At 41.3% G+C, this 26,263-nt stretch overlaps 1 protein-coding gene across 9 annotated transcripts in view; it reads left to right on the forward strand.

Moving 5' to 3' along the window:
* AHCYL2 (adenosylhomocysteinase like 2) overlaps positions 1-26,263 on the forward strand; it is a 160,661-nt gene that overhangs the window by 99,260 nt on the left and 35,138 nt on the right. For 2 of the 9 annotated variants that reach the window (XM_026510911.4, XM_048212928.2), the window contains one exon: positions 18,102-18,210. In XM_026510911.4, the coding sequence (XP_026366696.1) occupies positions 18,102-18,210 (109 nt within the window). Of the gene's footprint in view, positions 1-8,524; positions 8,637-9,187; positions 9,275-9,434; positions 9,622-15,966; positions 16,061-18,098; positions 18,211-26,066; positions 26,167-26,263 lie in introns of those variants that run through there. The other 7 variants (XM_057304244.1, XM_057304241.1, XM_057304242.1 and 4 more) reach the window with 7 other exon arrangements.

A 26,263-nucleotide genomic window follows, 5' to 3' on the forward strand; every position in this document is an offset into this window, starting at 1 on the left:
TGATTCTACTTAGTATGAGATACCTAGAGTAGTCGAATTCAAAGATACAGAAAGTAGAATAGTGGTTACCAGGGGCTGGGGAAAGGGGAAGATGGGGAGTTATTGTTTAATGGGTATAGAGTTTCAGTTTGGGATAATGAAAAAGTTCTGAGGATGGATGGTGGCTATGGTTGCACAGTGTCACTAAATTATACACGTTATTCAATGTCCCTGAATTACACACTTTAAAATGGTTGGAGCACCTGGCTGGCTCAGTCGGTAGAGCATGCAACTCTTGATCTCAGGGTTGTGAGTTCAAGCCCCACATTGGGCATGGAGTCTACTTAAAAAACTTGTAAAATGGTTAACACGGCAAATCTTATGTATATTTTACCATACTACAAAAGAAAATGTTATAGGCCAATATTCATGACAGATTGAAAATTCCTCAACAAAATATTAGCAAATCAAATTCAATAATACATTAAAATGATCATACATCATGATCAAATGGGATATATTCCAGAGATGCAAGGATGGTGCACCGTCCGCAACTCAATCACTGTGATGCACCGTACTAACAAAACGAAGGCTAAAAACCATATGATCATCTCAACAGATACAGAAAAAGCATTGACAAAATTAAACATCCATTCATGATAAAAGCTCTCAACAAAATGGATATAGAGGAATTGTACCTCAATATAATAAAGTCCATAAAAAAACAAAACTGTGCTCGGTGGTGACGATAGTGGCGGCCATGAGATGCAGATAAAAATCACAGTGTGACACCATTACCTAGAATGCCTAAACTGTAAACAGACCAACAGAAGTAAGCACTGGCAAGGATATGAAGCAACTAGAACACTGATACCCTGCTGGTAGGAGTAGAAATTAGTATAAGTACTTTGGAAAATTGCTTGACATGACCTACCTAGCTTGAACATATGTCTACCCTATAACCCAGCAATTACACGCCTAGATAAATACCCAAACAGAAATATCTTCATATGGGCACTGTGCAACATATACAAGAATGTTCATAGCCACATCATTTTTTTTATAGCCCTCAAACTAAAAACAGTCTTCAACAGGAGAGTGGATTAAAAAAATTGTGAATATTCATGTGGTGGGATACTTTCTGGTAATAAAAATAAATGAAGTACTGCTAAATGCGACTGACTTGGATAACTCTTAGAAACGTATTGAGCAGAAAATGATATTTGATGTTATTTGTATCAGGTTCAGAAATAGGCAAAACCGATCAGCCGTGATAGGTATCAGGGTAGGCATTACCAGTTGGGAGGAGTGAGGGTAATGCCTGAGACGGGACATGAGGGAAGATCTTGGGTGCCAGTCACGTTCTCTTTCCTTATCTGGGTAGTGGTTACATAGATGTATTGACTTTTGAAATTTTATCAGGCTGCACCTTTTTGATTTGTGTATTTTTTGTAGGTTAATTACACTTCCATAAAAAATTAAAAATTGAAAGAATATAGTAAGAAGTCCGCATTCTACATTTATTTAATGGCATTATGTTTCAGTATTTTACCCTATACCCTTCCCATCCTTCTGCACCCCACCCCTCTCCAGTCTGTGATAAATTCCTTCCCGCCCTTATTCTGGTTTTCAGTTTAAGGCGTTTTCAAGTTTTAGCTTGACCTTTCTTTGAGGACAGTTTTAGCTAGAGGTGCTAACTGGAGCAAACTGAACTTTGACCTGAGTGGAGCTGTATTTGCTGTGTCAGGGAAATTGAGGATTTACATTCCACGCTCCACTCCCAGAATCTAGAGGACTTCACAGGGAGTGGAAAATGTGGCATGGTGCCTGCTTTAGTGTACTGTAGTCTCTATATTGCTTAATTATTTATCTGAGAAACAGTGATTGGATTAGTCAGTGGCAGGGAGGTACAGAATTTTGTTATAGTTATGTTTCTATTTATGGTTTTGTCAGTTCTTAGTGATACCAGAGTCCCTTTTCTTTCTTTTTACTCTTTAAGTGCCTATCCTGTATTTTATTCAGTTGAAGCTTTACTCTGATGTAACTATGCTTTAAGTCATTTTCTCATTCAGCACATATTCATTGGTTGTTTACTATATGCGAGGCACTTGGAATACAGGGGTAAGACACATAATCTCTGCCCTCAAATTGCTTGCAGTTCTGGTTGCAAACAGACAAATGATCAGTCTGGGGGATTACTCAGTAATTCACAGAATCGATTCCTAACCTAGACTAGGAGCTGGAAATGTGTACTGAAAGAAGTTACAGTTAAGCTAAATTTTGAAAGGGGTGTGTGTGTTCACAGTAGGGGTTTGGGGGAATTCAGAAAGCTGAGGCTTGGAAGGTATACACAAGCCAAGTCATGCAGGGTCTTGTGTGTCATGCTGAGGAGTTCGGATTTTATTTTGAAGACAGTGGGGAGCTATTAAGGCATTATGAACAAGGAAGTGATGTGATCAGGTTTTTAAATGATTGAACTGTGGATAATCACATATAAATAAGTTAATGAGGTAGGCTGAGGTAGGCCGTATAGGGATGGAATTATCTAGGCCCTTGTCAAAGTGTAGTCCCAGCACTATTGGCATCATGTGAGAGCTGTTAAAAATGTAGAATCTTGGGGGGTACCTGGGTGGCTCAGTTGGTTAAGCGGCTGACTCTTGGTTTTGGCTCAGCTCATGATCTTGGGGTGCTGGGATCAAGCCCACGTTGGGCTCTGCACTCAGTGAGGAATCTGCTTCAGGATTCTTTCTCCCTCCTTCCCGCCCTCCTCCCTGTCTCTCTCTCAAATAAATAAATCTTAAAAAAAATACGTAGAATCTTGGGACCTAAATCGGCATTTTAGCAAGATCTCCAAGTAATTTGTAGGCACATTCAAGCTTATGAAGCACTGATTTAGATGGACGTGGTGATGGTCAGGCTTTAGACAGCTGGTATGAAGAAAGGACAGAGTGCGAGAGATATTAGGGAGTGCGTGTTCTTCTTTCTATTGGAATACTCTTCTCGATACTCCTCCTTGCCAAATACACACCAGGTGTCCCCTAATCATCCTTTACCTTTCAGCTTAAATGGAGCTTCTTGCTCCCAATATGCGTGATTGGCACCCTTGCCATATACTCGCATAGCACCCTGTACTTACCTTGTCATTTTTCATATTTTTATTATAATTACTTACTGATGGTAAGCAACATGAGAGCAGGGACAGTCTTTCTATGCTGGCTGACACATAATAGGCACCCAATTAAATAGCTGTGGTTTGATTGAATGAATTCATCATGTAGAAGATGAATCTGGGTGTGTTTGGGAATAAACAAGTTATATTTGTAATAATAGTGAATTTTAAATAGAACTGACAAGTTCTAGGCACTGTTCTAAGTGATACGTGTGTGTGTGTGTGTGCGTATAAATATGTATATACATTTATATGTATATAAATTTATTTGATCCTCTTAGCAGTCCTGTAAGGTAGATACTTTTCATATCCTCATTTTACGGATGAGAAAACTGAGGCATTGGGAGGATAAGTAATTTGCCTAAGGTTACACAGTTAGTAAGTGTGAGTCAAGTAAACCAGACAGTCTGGTATCACTTTGCTATGTCTGGTTTTGGACAAAACAACTTTCTGGCACTTTTTATGTATTTCTATGTATTTTTAATTTTGATAACATCAGTGTGAGGAAGGCGTTATTATCCTGTTTTACAGATGAGGAAGCAAGGGCTCAAAAAGTTATATACCTTGTATAGGTATATCTCTATGTAAAGATACACACAGATAGGGGTGCCTGGGTGGCTCAGCCGTTAAGCATCTGCCTTCGACTCAGGGTGTGATCCCAGCATCCTGGGATCGAGCCCCACATCGGGCTCCCTGTTCTGCTGGGAGTCCTCTCCCATGCCCCCTGCTTATGTTCTCTCTCTCACTGGTTGTCTCTCTCTCTCTCTGTCAAATAAATAAATAAAGTCTTAAAAAAAAAAAAAAGATACACACAGATAGTACATGACGGAGCTAGCCTTTAAATCCAAGCCTATCTAGCTCCAAAGCCTGCAGTTTTACCTGTAATGATGATGCCTCCATGTGGAGTCTAAAATACTTGTGGGGGCACCTGGGCGACTCATTCTGTTAAGTATCTGCCTTTGGCTCAGGTAATGCATGATCCCAGGGTCCTGGAATGGAGCCTGCATTGGGCTCAGCAAGAAGCCTGGTTCTCGGGGTGCCTGGGTGGCTCAGTCGTTAAGCGTCTGCCTTCGGCTCAGGGCCTGATCCCATGTTCTGGGATCAAGCCCCTCATCGGGCTCCCTGCTCTGCTGAGAGCCTGCTTCTTCCTCTCCCACTCCCCTGCTTGTGTTCCCTGTCTCGCTGGCTGTCTCTCTCTGTGTCAAATAAATAAATAAAATCTTAAAAAAAAAAAAAAAAGAAGAAGCCTGGTTCTCCCTCTGCCTTTCCCCCGGCTTATACTCTGTCTAAATAAATAAATAAATAAATACCCGAGGGATATGAGTCTTAAGGTACTGAGAGGATGCCTAACATTTAGGTTGTGGGTAGGAGGAGAATTCAACAATCCTATTTGCTATGGTGGCATTAGCACATCAGGTTTGCAGGGGAAAGGGAGATCTGAGGCCTCCCGATTCTAGCCAGCCTCGTAACTGACTAGATGGAACTTTGAAGTCAGGAGATTAAGAATCTTAGCCTCTACAATAAACTGTAACTTAGGTGACTAAGGAGTAGTTACCACTTTTTCTTATAGCCTCAGAGAAACCGGACAGCTTAGAAATGCTGAATGTCAGAACTGGAGGGAACCAGTTCTAACCTCCCACAGTCCACTGTGCCCCACCTCCCCCTTGTTTTATAATGAGGAAGCTGAAGAAGAGAGTAATTAGGTGACTCGCCAACATCTAATAAAACCATTACAGACCAGCCAGGAATAGAGGACGGGGTCACATTCGTGTATTCTTTGCCCTGTGCCTTATGACTGTCTAGATTCCAGATTTATCGCCTCTTATTTAAAACTGTTCTGCGTTTGTAGTTACCGCTTCTCCACTGCGTGGTTCTTTTTGACTTTGACCCCCGGGAAATACTGGCTTGTTTTTTCTCTTCTAGCCAAGCATATACTCACTCTGGCAAGTCACCTGGCTTACCTTCATTAACAATACTGCTCTCAGATCACCACTGGCAGGAACACAACTGGCACGTACAACTTCAAATTGTTCTTCTTGGAGTGCAAATGAGGTTCTTTTGAACTATTCACACACTTGGTCAATTTTTGTAAAGTTTGAAGGCCGTAGGTGCAAGTGTAGTTTGTGTGACTTCTTTTTTTCTCAAGTTGCAAACTTCTCACCTAAATGTTAAGAGTGCTTATTATAGATAACCGCGTGCAGTGGTCTTACTCCTGCCCCCTCTATATGGTAAAATGAAATTAGATTATAAAGAATTTTGTAACTAGTACTTAACACCCATGCCTCATACCATATGCAGTCCCTTCTCAGTTACTAGACCTTCAGTTCCCAAATGTGATAACAGCTCCTGTTGTGTATTTGTTTCACAGTCATTGCAGAACCGTAGCAAGGCTTCAGTTCACGAAGGAAGTCGACTTCAGTTAAAATCTAACTAAAAAAAAAAAAAAAACAACAGGGGCGCCTTGGTGGCCCAGTCCTTTGAGCCTCGGACTCTTGGTTTCAGCTCAGGTCCTGATCTCAGGGTCCTCAGATGAGCCCAGCATTGCCTCCCCATGCTCAGCTTAGAGCCCACTTGAGCCTTTCTCTCCCCCCAACCCACCCACTCCCCCCTAAGCTCTTGTGCTCTGGCTCTCTCTAAAATACATAAATAAAATTTTGAAAACAAAAAGTTACAACTAAAATTACAGTTTAGCCTGCAAAAGTGATATATTTTATTTGTGCCTAATCTTTTATTCTCACCCCTGTCTTCTTTAAAAGTCATTTTCTTCCACATGTTAACATTACCTTGAGGGCAGTCATCTTCCATTTATTTAATAACTGATTGTGTAGGAAACATCTACAGGAACACCGGTAATCTAGTAATTTGCCGATCACCGAAATATTTTCAGGGTTGGACTCCACTCTTTTTGCCTTGATTTGTTCCTAAAAGCTTTATTATGATGCAGATCATAATGGATTACAATTGATGCAGATCCAGCAATGGAAAGTGGATTATATACTCCTGCAGAGATAATATAATTAAGGATTAAAACCCTATTAAGGACTCACCACAAGTAAGTCATAGCTGTGGGCAGTAGTATAACTAAGTTCCTGTATGTATAAAATAGTGTTCCAAATTCACTAAAATGGACATAAATATATTGAACACATTGATTATGTAAGTTACCCCCAGAGGACTGTAGCTATACATACAGCATACAAAATTTGATGATTTCTTTTTTTTTTAAGATTTTATTTATTTATTTGACAGAGAGAGACAGTGAGAGAGGGAACACAAGCAAGGGGAGTGTGAGAGGGAGAAGCAGGCTTCCCGCCCAGCAGGGAGCCCAATGTGGGGCTTGATCCCAGGACCCTGGGATCACGACGTGACCCGAGGGCAGACACTTAATGGCTGAGCCACACAGGCGCCCTAAAATTTGATAATTTCTTAAGCCTTAATGTGTGCCAGACACTGTGGGCAAATCAAACTGACTAAGCCCTTGAAAAGCCTGGAATTTAATGAGGGACAACACCCGTAGGCAGTAGCTTTAATATGAGGAAGGTGTGAAAACAGTCATGTGACCAAAGACCAATACTAGAGGAAAGGGAGGTTACTTTTTAGGTTAGATTCCATGGCAGTGCTATCATTTGAGCCAAACCTTGAGGAATTCGCATAGTGAAGATGATGGGAATGAAGACAGAAGAATGCATTTCAATCTGGGAAAATGGCATGAGCAGAGGCACGAGGTGGGAAAAGACACAGCATAATAATGACATGAGTAAGAGCTGCCATTTAGTAAGCCCTTAGTGTATACACACTTTTTAAATCCTTGCATCAATCATGTGAGGTGGCTATTATTATTCTTCCACTGTAGGGACTGGAAAACTGGAGGGAGAGGGAGGTTAACTAAAGGGCAGAGTCCGTATTCTCACCAGGTCTGTTTAATTCCCAAACCAGGAGTTGTAGCTGCTGTGCTGTGTGGTCTTCACATTCAGGAAGTAGTGGGCAATACAGCTTTCCTAGGGATGGAGTATGTACAGGGATGTGGAGTGGAAGACCCTCCTGGAAAGGATTTATAGAGGGTTGTTAGGAGGCAGTGGAAATGGATAGGGAAGGACAGATGACAGGCTTGGAAGAGGGTTCAAAAACAACTGGCAGTGTATTGCTCTGGGGACTAGGGAAGGGGGAAAATCAAAGATGACTGAGGTTTGTATTTGGTTGACGGAGGGAATAGAGGTAGAAAAGTGAGAAGAAACTTATTTGGAGAGTTTGGGGTGGGGAGGAAGGATGGAGCAATCATTTTGATTTGGCATATGTTGCATTTAAAATACAGATGAAAGATACCATTGGAGATTTAGGCAGCAAGTGTAACTTCTCATTTTATTGAGAAGTTTGGATTAAAAGGAAGACCAGGGCACCTGGGTGGTTCAGTCGGTTAAGTGTCTGCCTTCGTCTCAGGTCATGAACTCAGGGTCCTGAGATCTAGTCCCACTTGTTCTCTCTCTCTCTCTCTCTTTCTCTCTCAAATAAATAAATAATTTTTTTTCAAAAAAAAAAAAAAAAGGAAGACCAGAGGACAACGACTGGAGGTGGCTGACACCTAAGGGTTTATCAGAATCGACACCCTGACCTCAGAGGGCATATCGCTCCTGTATTTCATCAGCCTTTTATATGTTGGCATCACTCGTTGTTTCACTCCATAGCCCCTCTGTGACCACAGCTTCCTTTACTTTCACCTCTGCTGTTCACTCTTCTTCTTCTTTTTTTATTTTTTATTTTTTTTAGAGGGGGAACGGCAGGAGAAGGAGAGAGAGAGAATCTTAAGCAGTCTCCACGCTTGTTGTGGGGCTCCAGCTCATGACCCCGAGATCATGACCTGAGCCACCCAGGCACCCCTGCTGTTCTCTCTTCTTATTATATCTGATCTCTACCCGCCCTGTGAGATCTCATCCTTAGACCCTTCTGCATTCACCGGGTCCAGCAGACCCCTTCTGTTTTCACCTGCCTTTCTTTCTAGTCTAGACATCCAGGTCAGGTATTTGAATTCTGCCTTCTCTGGCATCTGACAATACCTTTCCCCCTAGACATTACCTTCCTCTCCACTCCACATCCAAAGGATCATTCTCATGAAGGTCCTAAGGGGCAATGAACCAATAATCCTGATTTTAATATTTATAACCATCAGCTCTAGAAAAATTATCCTCTGCAATGGGACTTAACACTCAAAAAGTCTCTGGTCCTTTAAAGGGACCAAAGCAGGCATATCTCATTGGGCTTACTTTGTGCCTGAAATCCATGGTATTCTTACTGATAATACACTCTAGGAATGAGCTGAGGGTTAAAATAGATCAGACCACCTTTAGTCTTGTCTTATTTCCAAACTTCTGATGTATGCAGAGAGGAGGGAGCTGGCACAGGAACCTAAAGAGGGGACAGCTTCTGAGATCCCTTAAGGTGATGGTGTTGGTGATACTGTGTTGGCATCCTGTCACTTCCCAAAACGAGGATGGTGAGTAAAAACCCGCTTTGGATAGAGACTTGGAGGCAGCACTAGTCTTGATTGGAAACCTTGGCTTCCTCTAAACCTACACTGTGGTAACTCCTGAGTAGCCTCAGGGAAGTGGCTCCTTTACAATTGGCACCTATGTTGTTTCTGCAGCTGAAGGCTCTTGGACCTTCATGTGTATAGCACAGGGAGCCAGCAGAGGGGGTTGTGGTCCCAGGACTTTCTTTAGAGCTTCTAATTTCTGATTTTTCCAGATCTTCCCTGGCACCATCCGAATCAAATCTTCCTTGTAATAAGAATTTAACTTGAGATATGCCTGAGTTTGGTGCCAGACCCCTGGTGTGAGCAGATGGGGAAGTTCTGCATTGCTGTTTAAACTTGAAAGCCATAAGGAACTCTTGATTTCAAGGAAACGCCTGTTTACTGTGCCGATCCAAATCAAGCAACTCTTGAGAAATGGGAGTGCCTTCTTGACCTCGATCCTTATTGATCTTGGTATCAGCACCTCCAGTGACGTGTCCTGAGGGGCAGGAGAAAATTAACAAGTGCCTTACACACCGGGAAAGAGAGGAAGCCTGACTGTTGCTGCAGAAAGTCCCCACTGGGGAGGCCGGGGTTGCGTGTTTGGGTAGCATTAAACAGTGAGTGTCCTGTGGGAAGTTCAGTGCTTGGGTGCAGAACCTTGCATCAGCTCTGATTCTCAATCAAAAGCAGAAGGTTTGAAGCGGGCCAGTAAGGGACTTGTCAGGCAGTTGACTAATGATCTTAATTTGAATAGAAGGCCTCTGTGAAAGGGGATGCAGCTTCTGCTAGATATTGTAAATTTCTGAATCACTAGGTTTGGTTCTGCTTTGGGGCACTCAAAAACCCCTGGCATTTCCAAACCAGCTTTCCCTTTTGCTTCAGGACATAGATTACCCAAGCCTGCACTATGGAGAAGTGGGACGGTAATGAGGGCACCTCAGCTTTTCACGTGCCTGAGTGGATGGTGAGTCCTTTGGTCACTTTGCTTTTCCTTCTGTTTCTTGGTAATGAGGCAGCCATTTCTGACAGGTGACAGGGATCACCTGTGACAAGTCCTTACCAAGACCTGTGGTTGGGAGAAGAGTTATTCCTCTAAATTTCTGATGTGTTCTGTGTCCTGGATCACCCCTATTTCTTTTTTTTTTTTTTTTTAAAGATTTTATTTATTTATTTATTTGACAGAGAGATAGGCAGCCAGCAAGAGAAGGAACACAAGCAGGGGGAGTGGGAGAGGAAGAAGCAGGCTCCCAGCGGAGGAGCCTGATGTGGGGCTCGATCCCAGGACTCTGGGATCACACCCTGGGCCGAAGGCAGACGCCCAACGACTGAGCCCCCCAGGCGCCCCCACCCCTATTTCTTAATTGCAAGTGAAGCTGAGAAAGTTCCGAGAGCTGCGTGGCCAGAGTCAGCTTATTGCCTGGCTGTCTGTGCTGGGCTGGAGTTCCCCTACTGCTGCTGGTGTACTGCATGGGTTGTGTTCTCCTGTGATTGCTTTGCGCTCTGTTTGCAAGCTGATGCTTCGTTTCTTTCTCATGGGGTTAAAGAGAAAGAGGAGCGTGTGGGGGGAAGCAGAACTTGTGGAAATGGTGGTCTCTCAAGTCTTTGAAGAGATGTAAGATATTTCTTGCCTATCTGCCCATTTTTTCCCTCCAGTCAAAACATTTCCCCAGATATTCTTTATATATATTATTTCTAAAGGGCAGGAAGTATAGCTGTCTTGGTACTGTTCTTCAAAATGTCATATTTGCCTGATAGATATTTTTAATATAATTTAAATATAAGGACTTATTTGTTGATAAGAACTAGCACATAAAACCTAGTATTTTAGATCCTTGATTTAAAAACAGCAGCTATCCTCATGTTCCTGTCTGGTCTCTTCTAGTTTAGCCTGATTTCTTATAGTCTATACCAGCCTTATGAATATATATATATATATATATTTTTTTTTTCCCCCTATGGAAAACTGGTTAGACTATTATATACAACATATTCCAAGTTCTTTTCAGTGTTTATGGAATTATAGACTTAAATAACCATCTATAATGAGATTGAGTATATAGTAGGCCTGGCAAAGTCCCAGCTGAAGAGGCCACATTTCAACTCTCACTGTCACAACTATTGTTTATTATTTCTGTTGGGGTTATAGCTGTTGTTGTTCTTGTCTCAGAACCTTGTGCTCAGTTTTAAAATGTTTGATGGAAAGAAATCCTATCCATTCACAGCCTTATTTCAAATAATGTAGTGTTTTAAAATTGATAGGAAAGGATAATAATTCTAGTTGGATTTTAAGTTTGTTTTTGACTCTCCAGCCACTCACTAATAAACAAGAAGGGGGAGCAAGGATTTTGGTTTTCTTAGGGGAGGGACCACGTTAAGATAGTAAACTTTGGTGTTTCTTCCTCCCCCTCCTCCTCCTCCTCCTCCTCCTCCTCCTCCTCCTCTTCTTCTTCTTCTTCTTCTTCTTCTTCTTCAACTGTGGTACATTGATAAAGGAATATTACAGAAGAATTCCAGAGAACATGAGTGTGTCACCTCAGAATCAATAAAAGATTTATGGTAACTCTTACTCGTGTAATAGTCCTCACTGTTCTGTCTGCTCAGCACGTGCTCTCCAGAGGCACTCCTACGGAACCTTTACTATTTCTTTTTATTTATGGGAACAAGGAAACTGTCCTACAAGAGTTAGTGACTATTGCTTAAGGGATATGATCTAGGACTTCCCAGCTTTTAGAAAGCATTCTTTAATAAAGCACACTCTGCTTTGTTTCCATTATGGCATTCTCACTTAGAGATTTCTTTGCCCTTCTCTCTCAAAAACCGGGAAAATACTTTTAATCAGCAAAAATTTTTTAACAACAGCAAGAAAGAGTAGGGCGGGGCTTGTCTTCAATAACTCAGTTTTTCCATCTGTCTTTTCCTTGCCAAAAATTAACCTCCTGAGGCTTTTTGTCAGATACCACGTAAGTCATTAATATCTGACCTGGTCTAGAAGGGCTTCATTAGGCTGCTGCTGGTATCCACTTACCCAGCAAAGTGAGCCATCAAGCACCCTCTAGTGTATATTGCCTATAGACTTTACCTATGAAATAGTAGAGTGCCTTTTAATCCCCCAAGAGAAAACTCTGGAACCATCTCCCATGTTGGGGGCCAAAATTTCAATTTAAGGTTTTAACCAAATGTTTGACTCATGTTCCAGTTTATACATTAATGTAATTAAATTTCCACTGAGACTGCCCTTGCCTCCAAAGGAAACATTACAGGGCTCCCAAACCTTCTTTCAGGAGGAAAATTTAGCAGAGGAGGTGCATTATAACATGTCCCTCTTTGTTAACAATCATCAGCAATACAGGGATTTGCATACCCTTAGAGAATAGGACTCAGACCACACACAGCAGCTGACAGTACTCGTATCTCTGATCCCAGCAGGGAAATAAGCCAGGACAAAGTTTGAAGACTCCCCATCTTGAAAATTGATAAGGTAGACCTTCAAGTTAACATTCCATCAGTCCCTGGAAAACTTCTGGAGCCTCTGCTCCTTAGCTGTTTTCATGTGAAGGATTTTTAAGCCTTGCTCAGGAATTTTACAGTGAAAAGGTTGGGGAACATATCCTTTTAAAAGACTGTCCTTTTTAATATTTTGACTTCCCTTGAGAAATCTTTAGTCTCTCCTGCTGGGTGAAATACCTCCTCTTCTGTGCATGGAGAGCAGCAGTAACCTTTTTTTAAAGTTTTTGCATTTTGATGCTTCCTCCTCCCATCCAAGCTGTCTGTAGTACTTGGTACTTTTCCATAGGAAATCTGATTGACTTTCCTGAGTACCCAGCCAGCTAGTTACCCAATTTTCTTTTGGCTAGAAATAATCTCTTTTATAGGTGAAGAATCTTTTCAGGCAACTCATTTAGCTTGGAAGAGAGAGATGTGTCTAAGAATGCTTGAGCCATGTCTACTTGGAAGTAAAAGAAAAATCTTTAAGGTATCTGGTAAATGGTGGTAGAGGTAGCTTGACTATAACTCTGGGTCTGGATTGATACTTAAAAGCAGAGACCCATTTGAGAAACTGATGAAAACTAAGGGCCCTCTACCCAGGAAAATATACACATATGCAGAATTTTGTGTTCTGTGTTGGGGGCCAGGTCTAGACATCCGTGGACTCCAGGTGAAGAACTTTGACCTAAAAGAATAGAAATGTTCCTATTTTATACTTATGTATCATTACATAGTCTCCAAAACCCTCTTATATACATCATTTTTTAAAATTTTCTCAGCGCGCATTTGAGATAGGCAAAGGAGCTATTATTGTTCCCATTTTACAAATGAGGATTACCGGTGTTAAGTGCTGAAATGTTAAGAAATGGAGAGGGGGAGAGAGAGAGAGAAAAAACCACTGGTGATTATCCTGTGTAATATGACTTTATGTACTTGAAAAGGAATTGTTTTCTCTTGGCCTGATCCTCTTCAGGGTAAATAGATCTTCTGTCCTCCCCATGAGTCCTATTTTTCTTAATGTATTAACTCTGTTCTTAACAGCCTTAAATTGTGAAAATCAGATTTGGACCCAGTTCTCTTTATATCCTGTGTTGGGTATAAAGAAAGGATCGCCTCATTCTATTCTCCGACCTTTCAAATAACCTTTTCTTTTCTGCCTATGAATATGCCTCCATGGTTGTAGGCACAGACAGGATGAAGTGGTTGGCCAAGGAGAGAATCAGGAGCATTAGGGCTGCATTATTCATGCTCGGAGTTGAGTGTTAGAGCAGTGGTTCCCCGAAGCGTAGTCCCCAACCAGCGGCATTAAATCAGCTTGTTGGAAATGCAAAATCTTTGGCCCCACCAAGATTTACTAAATCAGAAACTCTGGGAATGGGGCTTAGTGCCGCCTTTTAGTAAGCCCTGTGGATGATTTTGATGTACGTAGCGTAGCGTTTGAGAACTACTTTGTTAGATAAACTTGTTAAGTAGTAAGGCTTTTCCTGTCAGTGATAGTGTCCTTAAATGTCTTCTAGTTGGATTTGGCATAGATCTGCAGCTCCCTCTGGCTCAGGTCTAGTCAGTTAAGCCTTGGACCAACAAGTTCCCTTTCACCTGAGTGAGGAAAACCCAGAAGCAGCTGAGAGTGTACTAGGAGGCGCAGTTTAGTGATTGACTCTGCAAGCAGAAAAAGACTGGTCTGTCTTATTTCGTGAAATTACGAGTAAGAGATCAGGATTGTCATGGGTGATAGTGAATCATATTTGAGTTCAGTTAATTTCTTTTTTTTTTAATTTTTTTTAAATTTTATTTATTTATTTGACAGAGATAGAGACAGCCAGCGAAAGAGGGAACACAAGCAGGGGGAGTGGGAGAGGAAGAAGCAGGCTCATAGCGGAGGAGCCTGATGTGGGGCTCGATCCCATAACGCCAGGATCACACCCTGAGCCGAAGGCAGACGCTTAACTGCTGTGCCACCCAGGCGCCCCTGAGTTCAGTTAATTTCTGTTTCGATTTTTGGTAGTGACATTGGGCAAAGTTGCTACATAAAGAGCTGTTAGAGTAGCCATTCTATGTTAGATTAGCCAAATTCTATGAATAGCCATTTCAGAATTGTTGAATCAGAGCCCCAAGATCATCGGGCTGATATCATTTCTAAGACCCAATCTAATAAAAAAGTAAATTTAAAATGTAATTTTATTTATTTTTATTTATCTTTTTTTTTTAAAGATTTTTGTTTATTTCTATGACAGAAGGAGAGAGAGAGGGAGAGCGCACGCACAAGCAGGGGGAGCTGGAGAGGAAGAAGCAGGCTCCCTGCTGAGCAGGGACACCCCCCCACCCCCCATGCCATCGCTGAGCGGGACCTGGGATCATGACCTGAGCCAAAGGCAGTCACTTAACCAACTGAGCCACCCAGGCGCCCCTATTTATTTTTTTTAAGCGTAATTTAAAATAAGTTTAAAGATAAATTAAGAGGAGTGGGGTGGGGCTAGTGTACCTAGGATTAGGACCAGGGGACTTTTTCATCTTCTGATTAATATCATAAGGTGTGGTGTGGTAGAAAGAACTTTGGCTCTGTGGTAAACACAGGCTCCTGTTCCAGTCCCATTGCTGACTTGCTGTGAGACCTCCAGCAAATCATTTGTTCTCTCAGGGCTGCCCTTCCCTAATTTGTCAGATGGGGATAATGATGCCTACTTTGTAAGATTGTTATACTGATTAATAGAAATAACATATATGCAGGGCTATATGTACCTAGTAGGAACTTAATAAATATTAGCTCTCCTCCCTTTATTCCATCCTTTCAGAGATCTTTTCTCTCAAAATAAAGATTATCCTACAAAAATAATCTACCATTTTATGTTCTTTCTTGTGCTCAACAAGCAGTCTCTTTTTTTAAAAGGAAGAATTCAAATCGCATTCCCACTCCTGTCTCTGTAACAGTTGAATGTAGCTTTCCTATTCACTTAGTCCTTTCCAGGAATCAACAAATAAATAATGTGATTCTTTGCCCTTTCATTTGACTCTTTATTTGATATGTAACAAGGTCATTGTGATTCTGAGGACTCTGAGGAAATAGGAAATGCTCCTTTGTAGTCAGACTTCCCAGGAAACGCACAGTTTTTGAAAAAAACAGAGTCACTCACCACCTAATCAGCAACAATCTTGAGATGGGACTAGGAGCCATATGTCAAAACCCATGTAAAAGATGGACAATTAAAAGTAAAGCAACAGGCTAAGCTGATTTCCTTGGTGACAGAGCTAAAACCAGCGTCCTCAGCCCGACGAACCCAAGGACACAGCGTGTGGAGTAGAGGCTGCCTCAGCGTTTGGCACCATTTTTTTTCTTACCTTCTTAATAAATTCCCTCATTGTGTTAGTGACTCTGTAGTTAATTTTTTTCTAATGAGACTAGGTTAACTAAAATCATCTGACACGGAAAAGGAGGAGGTAAGGTTAAAAAGGAACCTAATTAGCAAGTTAATTATAGCAGGCAAAAAAAGTGCACGCGTTATATAAATAAGCTATTGTTGTGCGCATGCAAGTTGGGCCTTGTCAAGGGACTTGTTAAGGTTTAGAGGTCAGAGGATCCGTGTAATTAGGTGTTTAGGGAAAAAAATAAATAAAAGCAAAACAGCTACCAGAATTAGGAATGGTTGATGAGCCACTAACAGAAATGCCTTATTAAACGGCTCTACTGCTAGAGGGGTTGTTGGAGCTGCTTCAGGGATTCCAGGGAAGGGCAGCACCCCCCCCCCCCAAAAAAAAAGCCAGCTGGAACCAGAGCCAACAGAATTGCTGATGAGGAAAGTTTAAAGGCCTAGCCACAAGGGTCCCTGGACCAGAGAGGTGGCAGTAGGGCTGGTAATGTCATTATGCTGGGCAACAAGAAGAAATACATTGTCAATGGCAACTCTGGGATTAAAGCCCAGGTGAGGCTAAGCTCTTACTTAACCAGGCTTGCTGCCGCGATAGCCATTATTGCAATAGGCCGGCTGCTTTCTCCCTCCTTTGCTGCTTTCATCCCTGCTTCTGGCATAAGGTGAGCTGCCCCTCTCCTAACACTCTCTTTCCCTCCCTCGCCTGTTGGAAGAAGGTATTTCTCTCTGAAATGGTAAAGGAGGGTTACCTTAAAGGACTCTGATTTCAGACAAGGTGGAAAAGATAGGGATAGAATGTACCAGAGTACCCCACCTGGGGTGGGTAGATGACTGTATTACGGGGTGAAGAATGTAATGACATTTAAGGAGAATTGAGAATTGGGCACCAGAGATGACCTACTTAAGCCCTGCGTTCTGGTTGTCAGTAAAAGATAAACATTTATTTCTTGGGAAAAGTGTATATAACTAATTCTATATAAGTGGTTAGTCTCTTTCTAATATTCTTCTGTCTTAAATTTGAGGTCAGTGTCTAGTGAGTAAACAAGACTTAGAACCGTATGTTTCTGAGTGGAGAAAGCCAGCGTAGCCTCGTCTTCTTTAGTGCCAAAAGAGCTGGTGGGAGGAATCACTGTAAATGGAGAAGACTAGAGAGAGCTCAGTTTAGGGAAACTGGATTGAGAAGATGAGCAGCCAGATAGCTACACGGTTTAGTGTGATTGGGGTAAAGTGGTGTGCACTCACCCACTCCTGATCCCACACATCTAGAGAAGCAGAGTGGTCGGCCCCCTCTAGTGGTATGTGGGTGGGAGGGGGCATTGCTTATCTGAGGCAGAGTTTATCTGTTACTTTTTTTTCAAAGGAAGTAGTGACTCATCCTAGCTTTTGGAAAGTCAATTACTACTCCTTCTCCTAGATGGGCCTCTTAAAAAAAAAAAAATCATTGTCTTGAACGAGGGTGGTGAAATGAAAGCCAGAGTTTTCAGCTGGACTGCTTTCCCCCTCCCCATCTTCTCACCCACCTTCCCCTGCCCCGCTTTTTTTGCCCTGAAAATTCTTTTAACTTTAGATTTGGCTTATGCTTACCATATTTCCTTAATATTGAACCAGGTACAGACAGTGAAGCTAGAATAGGCTACTTCAGATTCGTTGTTTCAGCATGTGATTGCCGGAGCATGTAAGGGTGAATAAGACGCACAGCTCCTGCCTTTATGGAGGATACAGGTAGATACATTCAGTGTGGTAAGTGCTGTGCTAGGAGGAGTACATGGAAGTTCACGTATATCCCATGGGAGTGCATAGAAAGAGCACTGTATCTTTTTGAAATAAATTGCTACTTTAGCAAAATAGCCAATTTTGCCAATTTTTCACTTTGCAAAGAGCTTCTGATCCAATGAATTTTCCTATTACTGAAAACAATTTGCAAACTCTAAGGTACTAACACAGGCTCCATTTGTTGTTATAGCTGTGAAAACGCTATGAATTCCCCTAAAAGGCATGCTAAGCTAATGCAGTTTGGCGTTAGTCTCCTCGTCTCAATATTCAAATGACTCAGTAGTTGCCTCTAACTGCAGGAAATAGAGCCGTCAGGTGCTGCTTTCTCTCTGGTGGGCTGTGTCTGTGTTCTGCCCACCAAGGAACCATCTTTTTATCATGAAAGGTAGTTGTCAGATCTTTGATCCTTCCTGCCTCCACGCCACCTTGGATCCAGAATAATCCAAGCAATTATACAAACATTCAATTAGAGAGAAAGAAAAAACGTTATTTGTTGAATAAATTATATAAGCTTTGATTTGTAAAGTGCTGGAACCTCCAACAGTAGGAGAAAGAGATAATACTATAAGAAAATCGTCGGATATTGGTCCAAAATGCAACCTCCAGAGTATTGCTCTCTATACATAGTCAGTCCAGTCCTCTATCTACTCCTTCTACATGAAAAATCATTCTCTCCAAAAAGTCTTAACATTCCAAACATGGGTTGGTACAATCAGACCAACTGCAAAGAAAGGTAAGATCCTGTAATGCAAGCCTTCAGCTGCTATCTCAGAATGAAGGTTGTTTTCCTTCATATAACGAACGTTCTTTTTCTTAGCAGATCCAATTTGCTGACCAGAAGCAAGAATTCAACAAACGTCCCACCAAAATTGGACGTCGCTCTCTGTCTCGTTCCATTTCTCAGTCATCTACTGACAGCTACAGCTCAGGTGAGTACTGAGCTGCTATGGACCCACCTGTGGAAGCTAACTAAGTGTGATCAGTAGCCCCTCCTGTCTATTTAAGCACCATCAAACCTGTGCTTTGAAATAGACACTTTGACTCTCGGTCGAAATTTAGACCAAAATTCTAGATGGAATCTTTGGATTCCTTGAGGACTCAGAGCGGAACCTAATAGAGATCTCTTCTTCCAATAAAGGCAGAAGAGGGTGACTAACAAACCTGATTTCTGATTTATTCAGAGGGTGGGCGTATGTAACTTATTGATGACCTTCACTGAACAGCATGTATAAAGACTTGTGTTGTTCTCCATTCTTTGAAAATAGAAGAGGAGTTCCCCATCCCTCCATTCAGAACTTGCAGATTAATGGGGAAACCTTAACTGCACCAAGAAACAATGAAAACGTTCAAGTGGGGCTTAGTTCCACAGAGCCCTTTGCTTTCTCTTCTAAGCTGTGACATTGCATTGCTTGTCACCCCTTCCTTCGTGTGCAGTGGCATTAATTCAAATCTGTGGGCTCTGGAGCTATCATTTCATGCCCGATGAGCTATTACCACGTGGAACCCCTTAAAGGCACTAGCCGTTTCTGCAGCGATGCCTGCTCTGTACCTGATCTAATATGGGGCTGTTTCATTTTGCTCTTGTGTTGGAATATAATAGGAAGCTGAATGTTCGCCCTAGTTCTCTCTTCACATTATAAATAGTAATATTCTTCAGAAATTTTTCATCGTGACCTGAAATTTTGTTTGTTCTTCTCACAAATAGGAAAGTAGTATTTGTTATATAAAGTTGTAGAAAGCTTGTTTGGGAAGCTGTAACTTTTAGGTTGGGTGGATTATTGTTTACACTTGTTACATTTCTCTTTTTACTCCCCCTTACCCCCAAAACAGAATGATGTAAATCCCTATGGACTTTTATGTAAAGATATGTGTAAAAACTGTGTACCTATCTTATTGTGCTGAAATAACCAGTGTTGAGAATTCATGAACCAGTTAATATAACTCTATAAGCCATAATAATTGTGAAAATGTGAATTATAAAATGGTGTGTAACCTTTTAGACTGTGAGTTTGTACATATTACTTAAAGATTGATACTAAACAGTAACATACTAAGTTTTAACGCCAGCTCAGTCTTCATCCTACACGCTAGATCTGCATTTCCAGTTGTGTTCCTGCAGAGAAAACCGATGCCTGCCTTCCTACTGAACCCTTATATGTAGGGAGGGTACTTATGAAATATTTATTTACCTCGAAAGTGTGACTGATGCCCTTGGTTTCTAAGTGAACGCGTATTTGCCTTCATTCGTGAGTGGTATTGACTGATGTCACCCTGGAAAACTTGGACCTTTTAGGTTGAACTACACGTAGTTGCAATTTTTATAGTAAAAAATTGTCACCCTTCTCTGTCCATTTAAGGATATTAAGTTCAAGAGCATGGAGTCAAACCATTCTGGAAATAGAAAATAACTTATCAATTATTCAGCTTCCCACTGGATGCTAGAATTACCTTGTTGGCATCCCTGACAAATGGCCATCTGGTTTCTTTGGGAACATTCTAGATGATAGGGTGATTCTTGCTTTATCTAGTTATTTAGCTCTGGTAAGCTCTCATATAAAATATTTTATTCTCAATAAAATCCCTGGAATTTAATGATTTTACATAGATATAAAAAAATCACCATTTTCAGGGCATCCCACTGTCCTGGTTATCCTCATCTGGGTATATTCCAGAGTAAGTGTCCTTTTAAAAATATGCCTATGGCTATAATATTCCATTTACAGTCTGAAATCATCTATAGGAAGTGTTATTTCCATAAACTCAGTGCTTTTAAAATGAAACCTAAATGATGTTTACTTCTCTTTTTTTAGATTTATTTATTTATTTTAGAGAGAGAGAGAAAGGGAGTGGGGGTTGGGGGAAGGGCGGAGGGAGAGAAAGAATCTCAAGCAGACTCCCTGCTGAGCACAGAGCCCGATCCCTATGATCCCTACGACCCCAAGATCATGACCTGAGCCAAAATCAAGAGCCAGATGCTTAACCGGCTGAGCCACCCTGGCGCCCCGATGTTTGCTTCTTTTGCAGCTGTTTCATATACACCATTACCTCGTCTTGTTTTTGTTTTTTGTTTTTCTCCCATGAACAATGGGCAAGCCCTGGAGTGGGAGTTAGGAGAGACCTACTTTCTGGGCTTTGATCCATGTATGATTTGTTTGTGTGATCTTGGAAAATTCTTGCAGCGTGTGATGTTCCTAGGAGAGAGTTACAATGAGAAGTTCACAATGTTCACGATGAGAAGTTACATGAGGTGATACAGAAAATGCTCCATATCTAGTAAATGAAAAGCCAGGAATACGGAACTGACTTACAGCTCTCTAAATACAGGAAGATACGCAAATGCACGTCAATAAAAACTTGGAACCCATTTTCAGCATACATTACAGTAGCATTGGAGAGCCGCAAGACTGAGCCTTGGCTCTCTCTATTTATACTCTCCCCACGAGAGTTCATGCAGCCTCATAATTTTAAATACTGTGTATCGACATTTGAGCCTCAGGTTTTCTCTCAACCTCACATCTCTCCCCTACACGTTAGAGCCATATATCCAACCACCTGCTCAGTCCTTTCACTTGGATGTTTTATAGGCATCTCCCATGTCTTAAAACTGAGCTCCTGGGCGCCTGGGTGGCGCAGTTGTTAAGCGTCTGCCTTCGGCTCAGGGCGTGATCCCGGCGTTCTGGGACCGAGCCCCACATCAGGCTCCTCCGCTGGGAGCCTGCTTCTTCCTCTCCCCCTCCCCCTGCTTGTGTTCCCTCTCTCGCTGGCTGTCTCCGTCAAATAAATAAATAAGATATTAAAAAAAAAAAAAAAACCTGAGCTCCCGTGTTCCGGGTTTGCCGCTCCTCAGTTATTCACAGCACTACAGCCAGATTCATTCTCTTGAAATAAGTCAGGTCATATCAGTTCTCCCCTCCAAACCCTCCAATGCTTCCCAATCTCACTCGGAGTAAAGTTCTTAAAACGGCCTACACAGCCCTATACCATCCCATTATGTTTCTAATCACATCGCTGCGTTCCCAAACTTCCCTCCTCTTCCAGCTAGACATTTCACTCCAGCCATACTAGCTTCCTTACTGCTGTTTTGTTATTTCAAAACATGCCAGGCACTCTCCTGCTTTAAGTTCTTTGCATTTGTTATTTCCTCTGCCTGGGGTGCTCTGAGATACCCTAGCTGGGTATCCTACCTTCTTCAGTTCTTAAGTACATGCTCATTGAGGCCTATCCTGGCTAGTCTCAAAATTGTACGAATACCCCACCCAACATTCCCTATCAAAGTCTCTTCCTTTATTTTTCTCCATGGCACTTATTATCATACAACATACTATGTATTTTACTAGTTTATTATTGTTCCTCCCCTTACTTGAATAAGAGATCCATGAGAACAGAGATTTGTCTGTTTTGTACTGTTCTATTCCCAGCATTTAGAAATGCTTGACACGTAAGAGGTGCTTGATAAATAAACATTGGTGAAAGGTGTCCAGAGCCCTATATTTTATATTCTTGTTGAGGTCTCTGATATACTCTGTATGTGAATAGCTAGAAGAAGGTTTATGACATTTCAAAAAAAGGTACCTCCCTCTCCAGAGTGTTTGTTTTGCTGAAGTTACCTGGAGGTTTGGGCAGTCTGTGGCCTGCTCTCCCTGCCTACAGACCCTAGTGCAAAGCTTTGCTGTGCTTTCATTTAGGAGTCTCTACCAACCTTTCCCTACCAGGGCTCCTTATCAGAATCACAGAGCACAGAAAGGAATTGGAGCTGCTGTATGCTCAGTTCTCCGAAGGATGGTTCATAATTAGTACCCTTCCAGATGGATAGAAGAGAAGTTAATCGATGTATTCTATGGATGCTTCAAGGCATTAGGGCTTAATTCTAGTGGAATCCAGGTTGAAAAGGGCTACATTAATTCCTAAAATTCCTGCATTGTGCCTGAAATTGTTTATAAGAAACAAACTTCTGAAAACTCTTTCCCTAAGCACAGAACCTTATGAAAACAAATGAACAGAAGAGACTTCTTTCAAGTCAAATCGTTCTCAGTGATGTATTTCTGAAAAAGCTGCCTTTGCAGTGAGTTAATTGGTTAAAGATAAGAAAAGAAGGCTGAAGTCCCTTAGTTCATAATTGGTTCTTATAAAACTTATAAAGTATTTTCAGATTTTTCCAAATAACAAAGTTTTGTTTGTTTGTATTTTGGGTGCTAACATAGCTTTTCACATATTTCTGTAGCGTTATTCATCAATGAAATCTGCTGCACATTGACACACAGGTCCCTACTGTTATTTCCATTGCCAAATGAATAGATTGGGCCTAAGGGGAATTGTCTGACTTAAAATAGTCTAATAAGACTAATTCAACTGGGATTCTGACTGCTTCTTCTTCTAGTAATAACCCACAATATCACAGCTGCTAGGAGGTAAGGTTTAATCAGGCTTGAGCCATAGAACATATGTATGCATGTTCTGTGGGATAGATTATGGATTAGTGATTCAAGAGTTATATTTTGGTTCTGGGGATCATGAAACAAGAGAACACCCCATGGTAAAGTTATATTGTGCTTTATGTTACCATTCTACCTAGACATTGAACCCTTTTGTACTCTCATTTATTCATGAGATTTTTCTGGTGGTAGTTAGGGGAAGGAGAGAGCATGGGAAAGCAAGGATCTGTTATATTCCCTATTTTACAAGTGGATAAATTGAAAATTGGTCACAACCAATTAGAGGTAAAGCTAGAGCTAAGGTCTTAGGCTGTACTTCAGTTGGTTATTGCCTTGATTATCAGTTGTTCATTTTTAATTGAATTATGGCTCTGGGCTTCAGAGTGTGACAATTGTAAACATTTTAGAAATTACGCAAGCCTGTGTATACATACGTGTTGGGTTTCTCTAAATTTTCGTAGGAAAAAACCTTTGATGCTATCTCAAATATTTTCATGAATGTGCTACTTTAAATATAGTGACAGAAATAAGTATGGATTCAAAAAACAAATGTCATGCTCGTTCAGGAATAATCTTTCTACTGTGTTTGCAGAAATACCATTCTCTCGGTCTGGGTCTGTCAGCCATTTTGCATTCACATATTAGTACGCTCTAAACAACTAATACTTTTTTTTTTTTTAAGATTTTATTTATTTATTTGACAGAGATAGAGACAGCCAGCGAGAGAGGGAACACAAGCAGGGGGAGTGGGAGAGGAAGAAGCAGGCTCATTGCGGAAGAGCCTGATGCGGGGCTCGAACCCATAACGCCGGGATCACGCCCTGAGCTGAAGGCAGACGCTTAACCACTGTGCCACCCAGGCGCCCCTAAACAACTAATACTTTTGTTTCTCAGCTGATAACAGGTCTGCACAAAGGACTCTCTGAAAACAAATCCATTGTGGCTCAAATAAAAACATCGATTGAACTAATTATAACCAGTTGACTACTATGAAGAAAATAAAATACTGTATTTGGGGAATTTTTTTAGAGTGGGGAGGTGGTATAATAATTTCTTCTTGAGAGAGAAGAAAACAACTCAAGCCAAAAATTGGAGTGCTTCTCCTAAGAGGAAATTTTGGGGGTTATTTTTGCTGTTGTTGTTTGTGTGTTTTTTTTACCCTGACTCATCCTTAGAAGCTAGAGAGGCATAGGAGAGGAATGCTATTCTGGGTAGAGTTAGCACTCCAGTCTCAACCTTTTTCATCACTGCCAGCCAACCACCTGCTGCTTGGTTAGATTAGTAGATGACAGAGGTTGACAAAAAAGTAACTGCTGAATAATATTATATGCATGTCATTCCTTCCCCATTCAAAATCCTGAAGCTGAGTAAGAACCTTTAAAAATGTTATAGCTGGTATTGAATTAAAAATATTTGCAAAAGCCAACAATAATATCAGATGGCATTTATTGAGTGCTTAATTACTTTATATCAAACATTGCACTAAGCAGTTTATTTACATTATCTTATTTAATATTCTCAACAACTTGACTCCGAAAGTTATGTCTTACTATTATGCAGTCAGCTTCATAGCACATATTATAGCCGTAGGACAAGAAAAACTCCAATTAATTTTGTAATCAGTTATTTCATGTCTGACTTACCTATTAGACTGAAAACTCCATGAAGATAAAGACAATCCATATTTGTTCTGTATACCCAGCACTTAGACTCTGCCTGGTATACAGTAGACACAAAATAAAAATTTGTTGAATGAACAACTGAATGTGTGAATTACTGGATTCATGAATGAATTAATAATTCTATTAATCAGGTTCTGGACCACCTTTTATATACCCGGAAATAGAGACTGAGACTTCGAAGTCTGTCTGACTCCAGAACACATATGCACTATATTTAAATGTCCATTGGAGAATATAGAAATCATCATGCCTCTAGAAAAGGATTTGAAATTTCAGGATATCCTGAACGTAAACACTTTCTTCAAAAGTAATTATGCTATAAATTATGATCAAGATTAGGGATGGCCATTATCTTTCTTCCCTCAGGTGGTAGAAGCATGGTTCCCCTAAGCCTCCAACGTATAAACTATTTCTGAGTATTGATTAGTGAAACAGATGACTGCCCAGGAAGCTGTTTCTGGGCTCTGTTGCCAAAGGTACTTTGAACTCTTGCTCACCCTAGGAGGGAGAACCACAGACTTTTTATACAGATTAGTACCTTTCAAGAACAAAAGTCCTTTTGGGGATTTACTAATTCCCTCACCTCCCTTGGTGCCCATGTTCATTCTTGTTGCCTCGTGTTAGGACTTTGCTCTAGGGCAGTTTTCCAGCTCCAAGAGAGACACTCGGGCCCCCTGCTGCCCAAACATTTTGTAGTGCCATGCCCGATTAACTGGGCAAGGTCAGACTTGCCTTTTACAGCCCTCGCAGATATAGATCCTTTGCTAAGAAATCCCAGAAATGCCTTAATTCTCTGGATGTAAGTAGATCAGAGCACCATAGACCTTAAGAGCTCTATTTGCAGTTTTTCCCTTAAAAGTGATGGAGGTACTTCTTATCCCATTGAGAGATATGTAATGCCTTATAGACAGAGCTTTATATCCCCAAACCTCCCCTCCCCCTCAAAAAAAAAAAAAAAAAACCACCAAAAAACCCCACAACAAACCTTGAGGACTCAGGAAGAAACTATCCTCTGAAACTTAAACATAAATCATGGAAGGAAATTAAATCATCCAGTAAATGATTTGCAACTACAGAATTGTATGAAGACTGAAAAGACCTCAGCTAAACATGGGAGTAGCGCAGCTGCCTGGTAGCCACAATCAAAAGTCTGAGACCTTCCACCCTCTAGCGTATATCGCCGAATGGATTAATCATCAGAACAGTTTAGTATACCAAAGGAGGATTTATCCACTTCTTTAGGAGCTGAAAATGCCTGTTGCCCGGCCCACTGAGGCCAGCCAGAAGGGAGAGCACACTGAATACTTCATTGTCAATATCTAATTGGGTCTGCAGGCATAGTTCAGCCTCATCAGAGCCAGTCTTTAAAAGAAAGCTCTGTTGTCAGACAAACACTTTTTGTGTGGTTCTTAATTACTTTCCCATGGGTTTCTTGTTCTCTAGGTCTTATCTGTTCAGTTATTGTACTAAAACACAAATTACAACAGGCATCGAAACAGCAGACAAAGAAGGGTAGCTTGGATCCGAGAAACCCATAGGTTAATGACCGTGATCTCGCACTGAGAACTTTAACCTGTTGCTGCCGTGGTGTAACCTCTCTCTTTTTGCGTATTCAAGGAGCTCTCATGTTCTGAAGATCGTTCGCCCTAGATTCCAAGTTAATGCTATCCAGGGGGAATGTCTTTGGCAACCTCTCTCAGCTTCCTCCTCCTGACCTGTGGCTAGCACTTTCCATGGAGGTGACCGAGCCAGCTCCACAGTGCCGTTTTAGGTGCTTACCATTCAGGTGTACATTTGTGTGGTGTTGGATCACTAGACAAGCCTCGGTTCACTCCATGGTTTGGTATTCCAGAGGAAGCCATTTTTTT

Source organism: Ursus arctos, unplaced genomic scaffold (genome assembly GCF_023065955.2).
Source record: "Ursus arctos isolate Adak ecotype North America unplaced genomic scaffold, UrsArc2.0 scaffold_3, whole genome shotgun sequence".
NCBI classification, from domain to species: Eukaryota; Metazoa; Chordata; class Mammalia; order Carnivora; family Ursidae; genus Ursus; species Ursus arctos.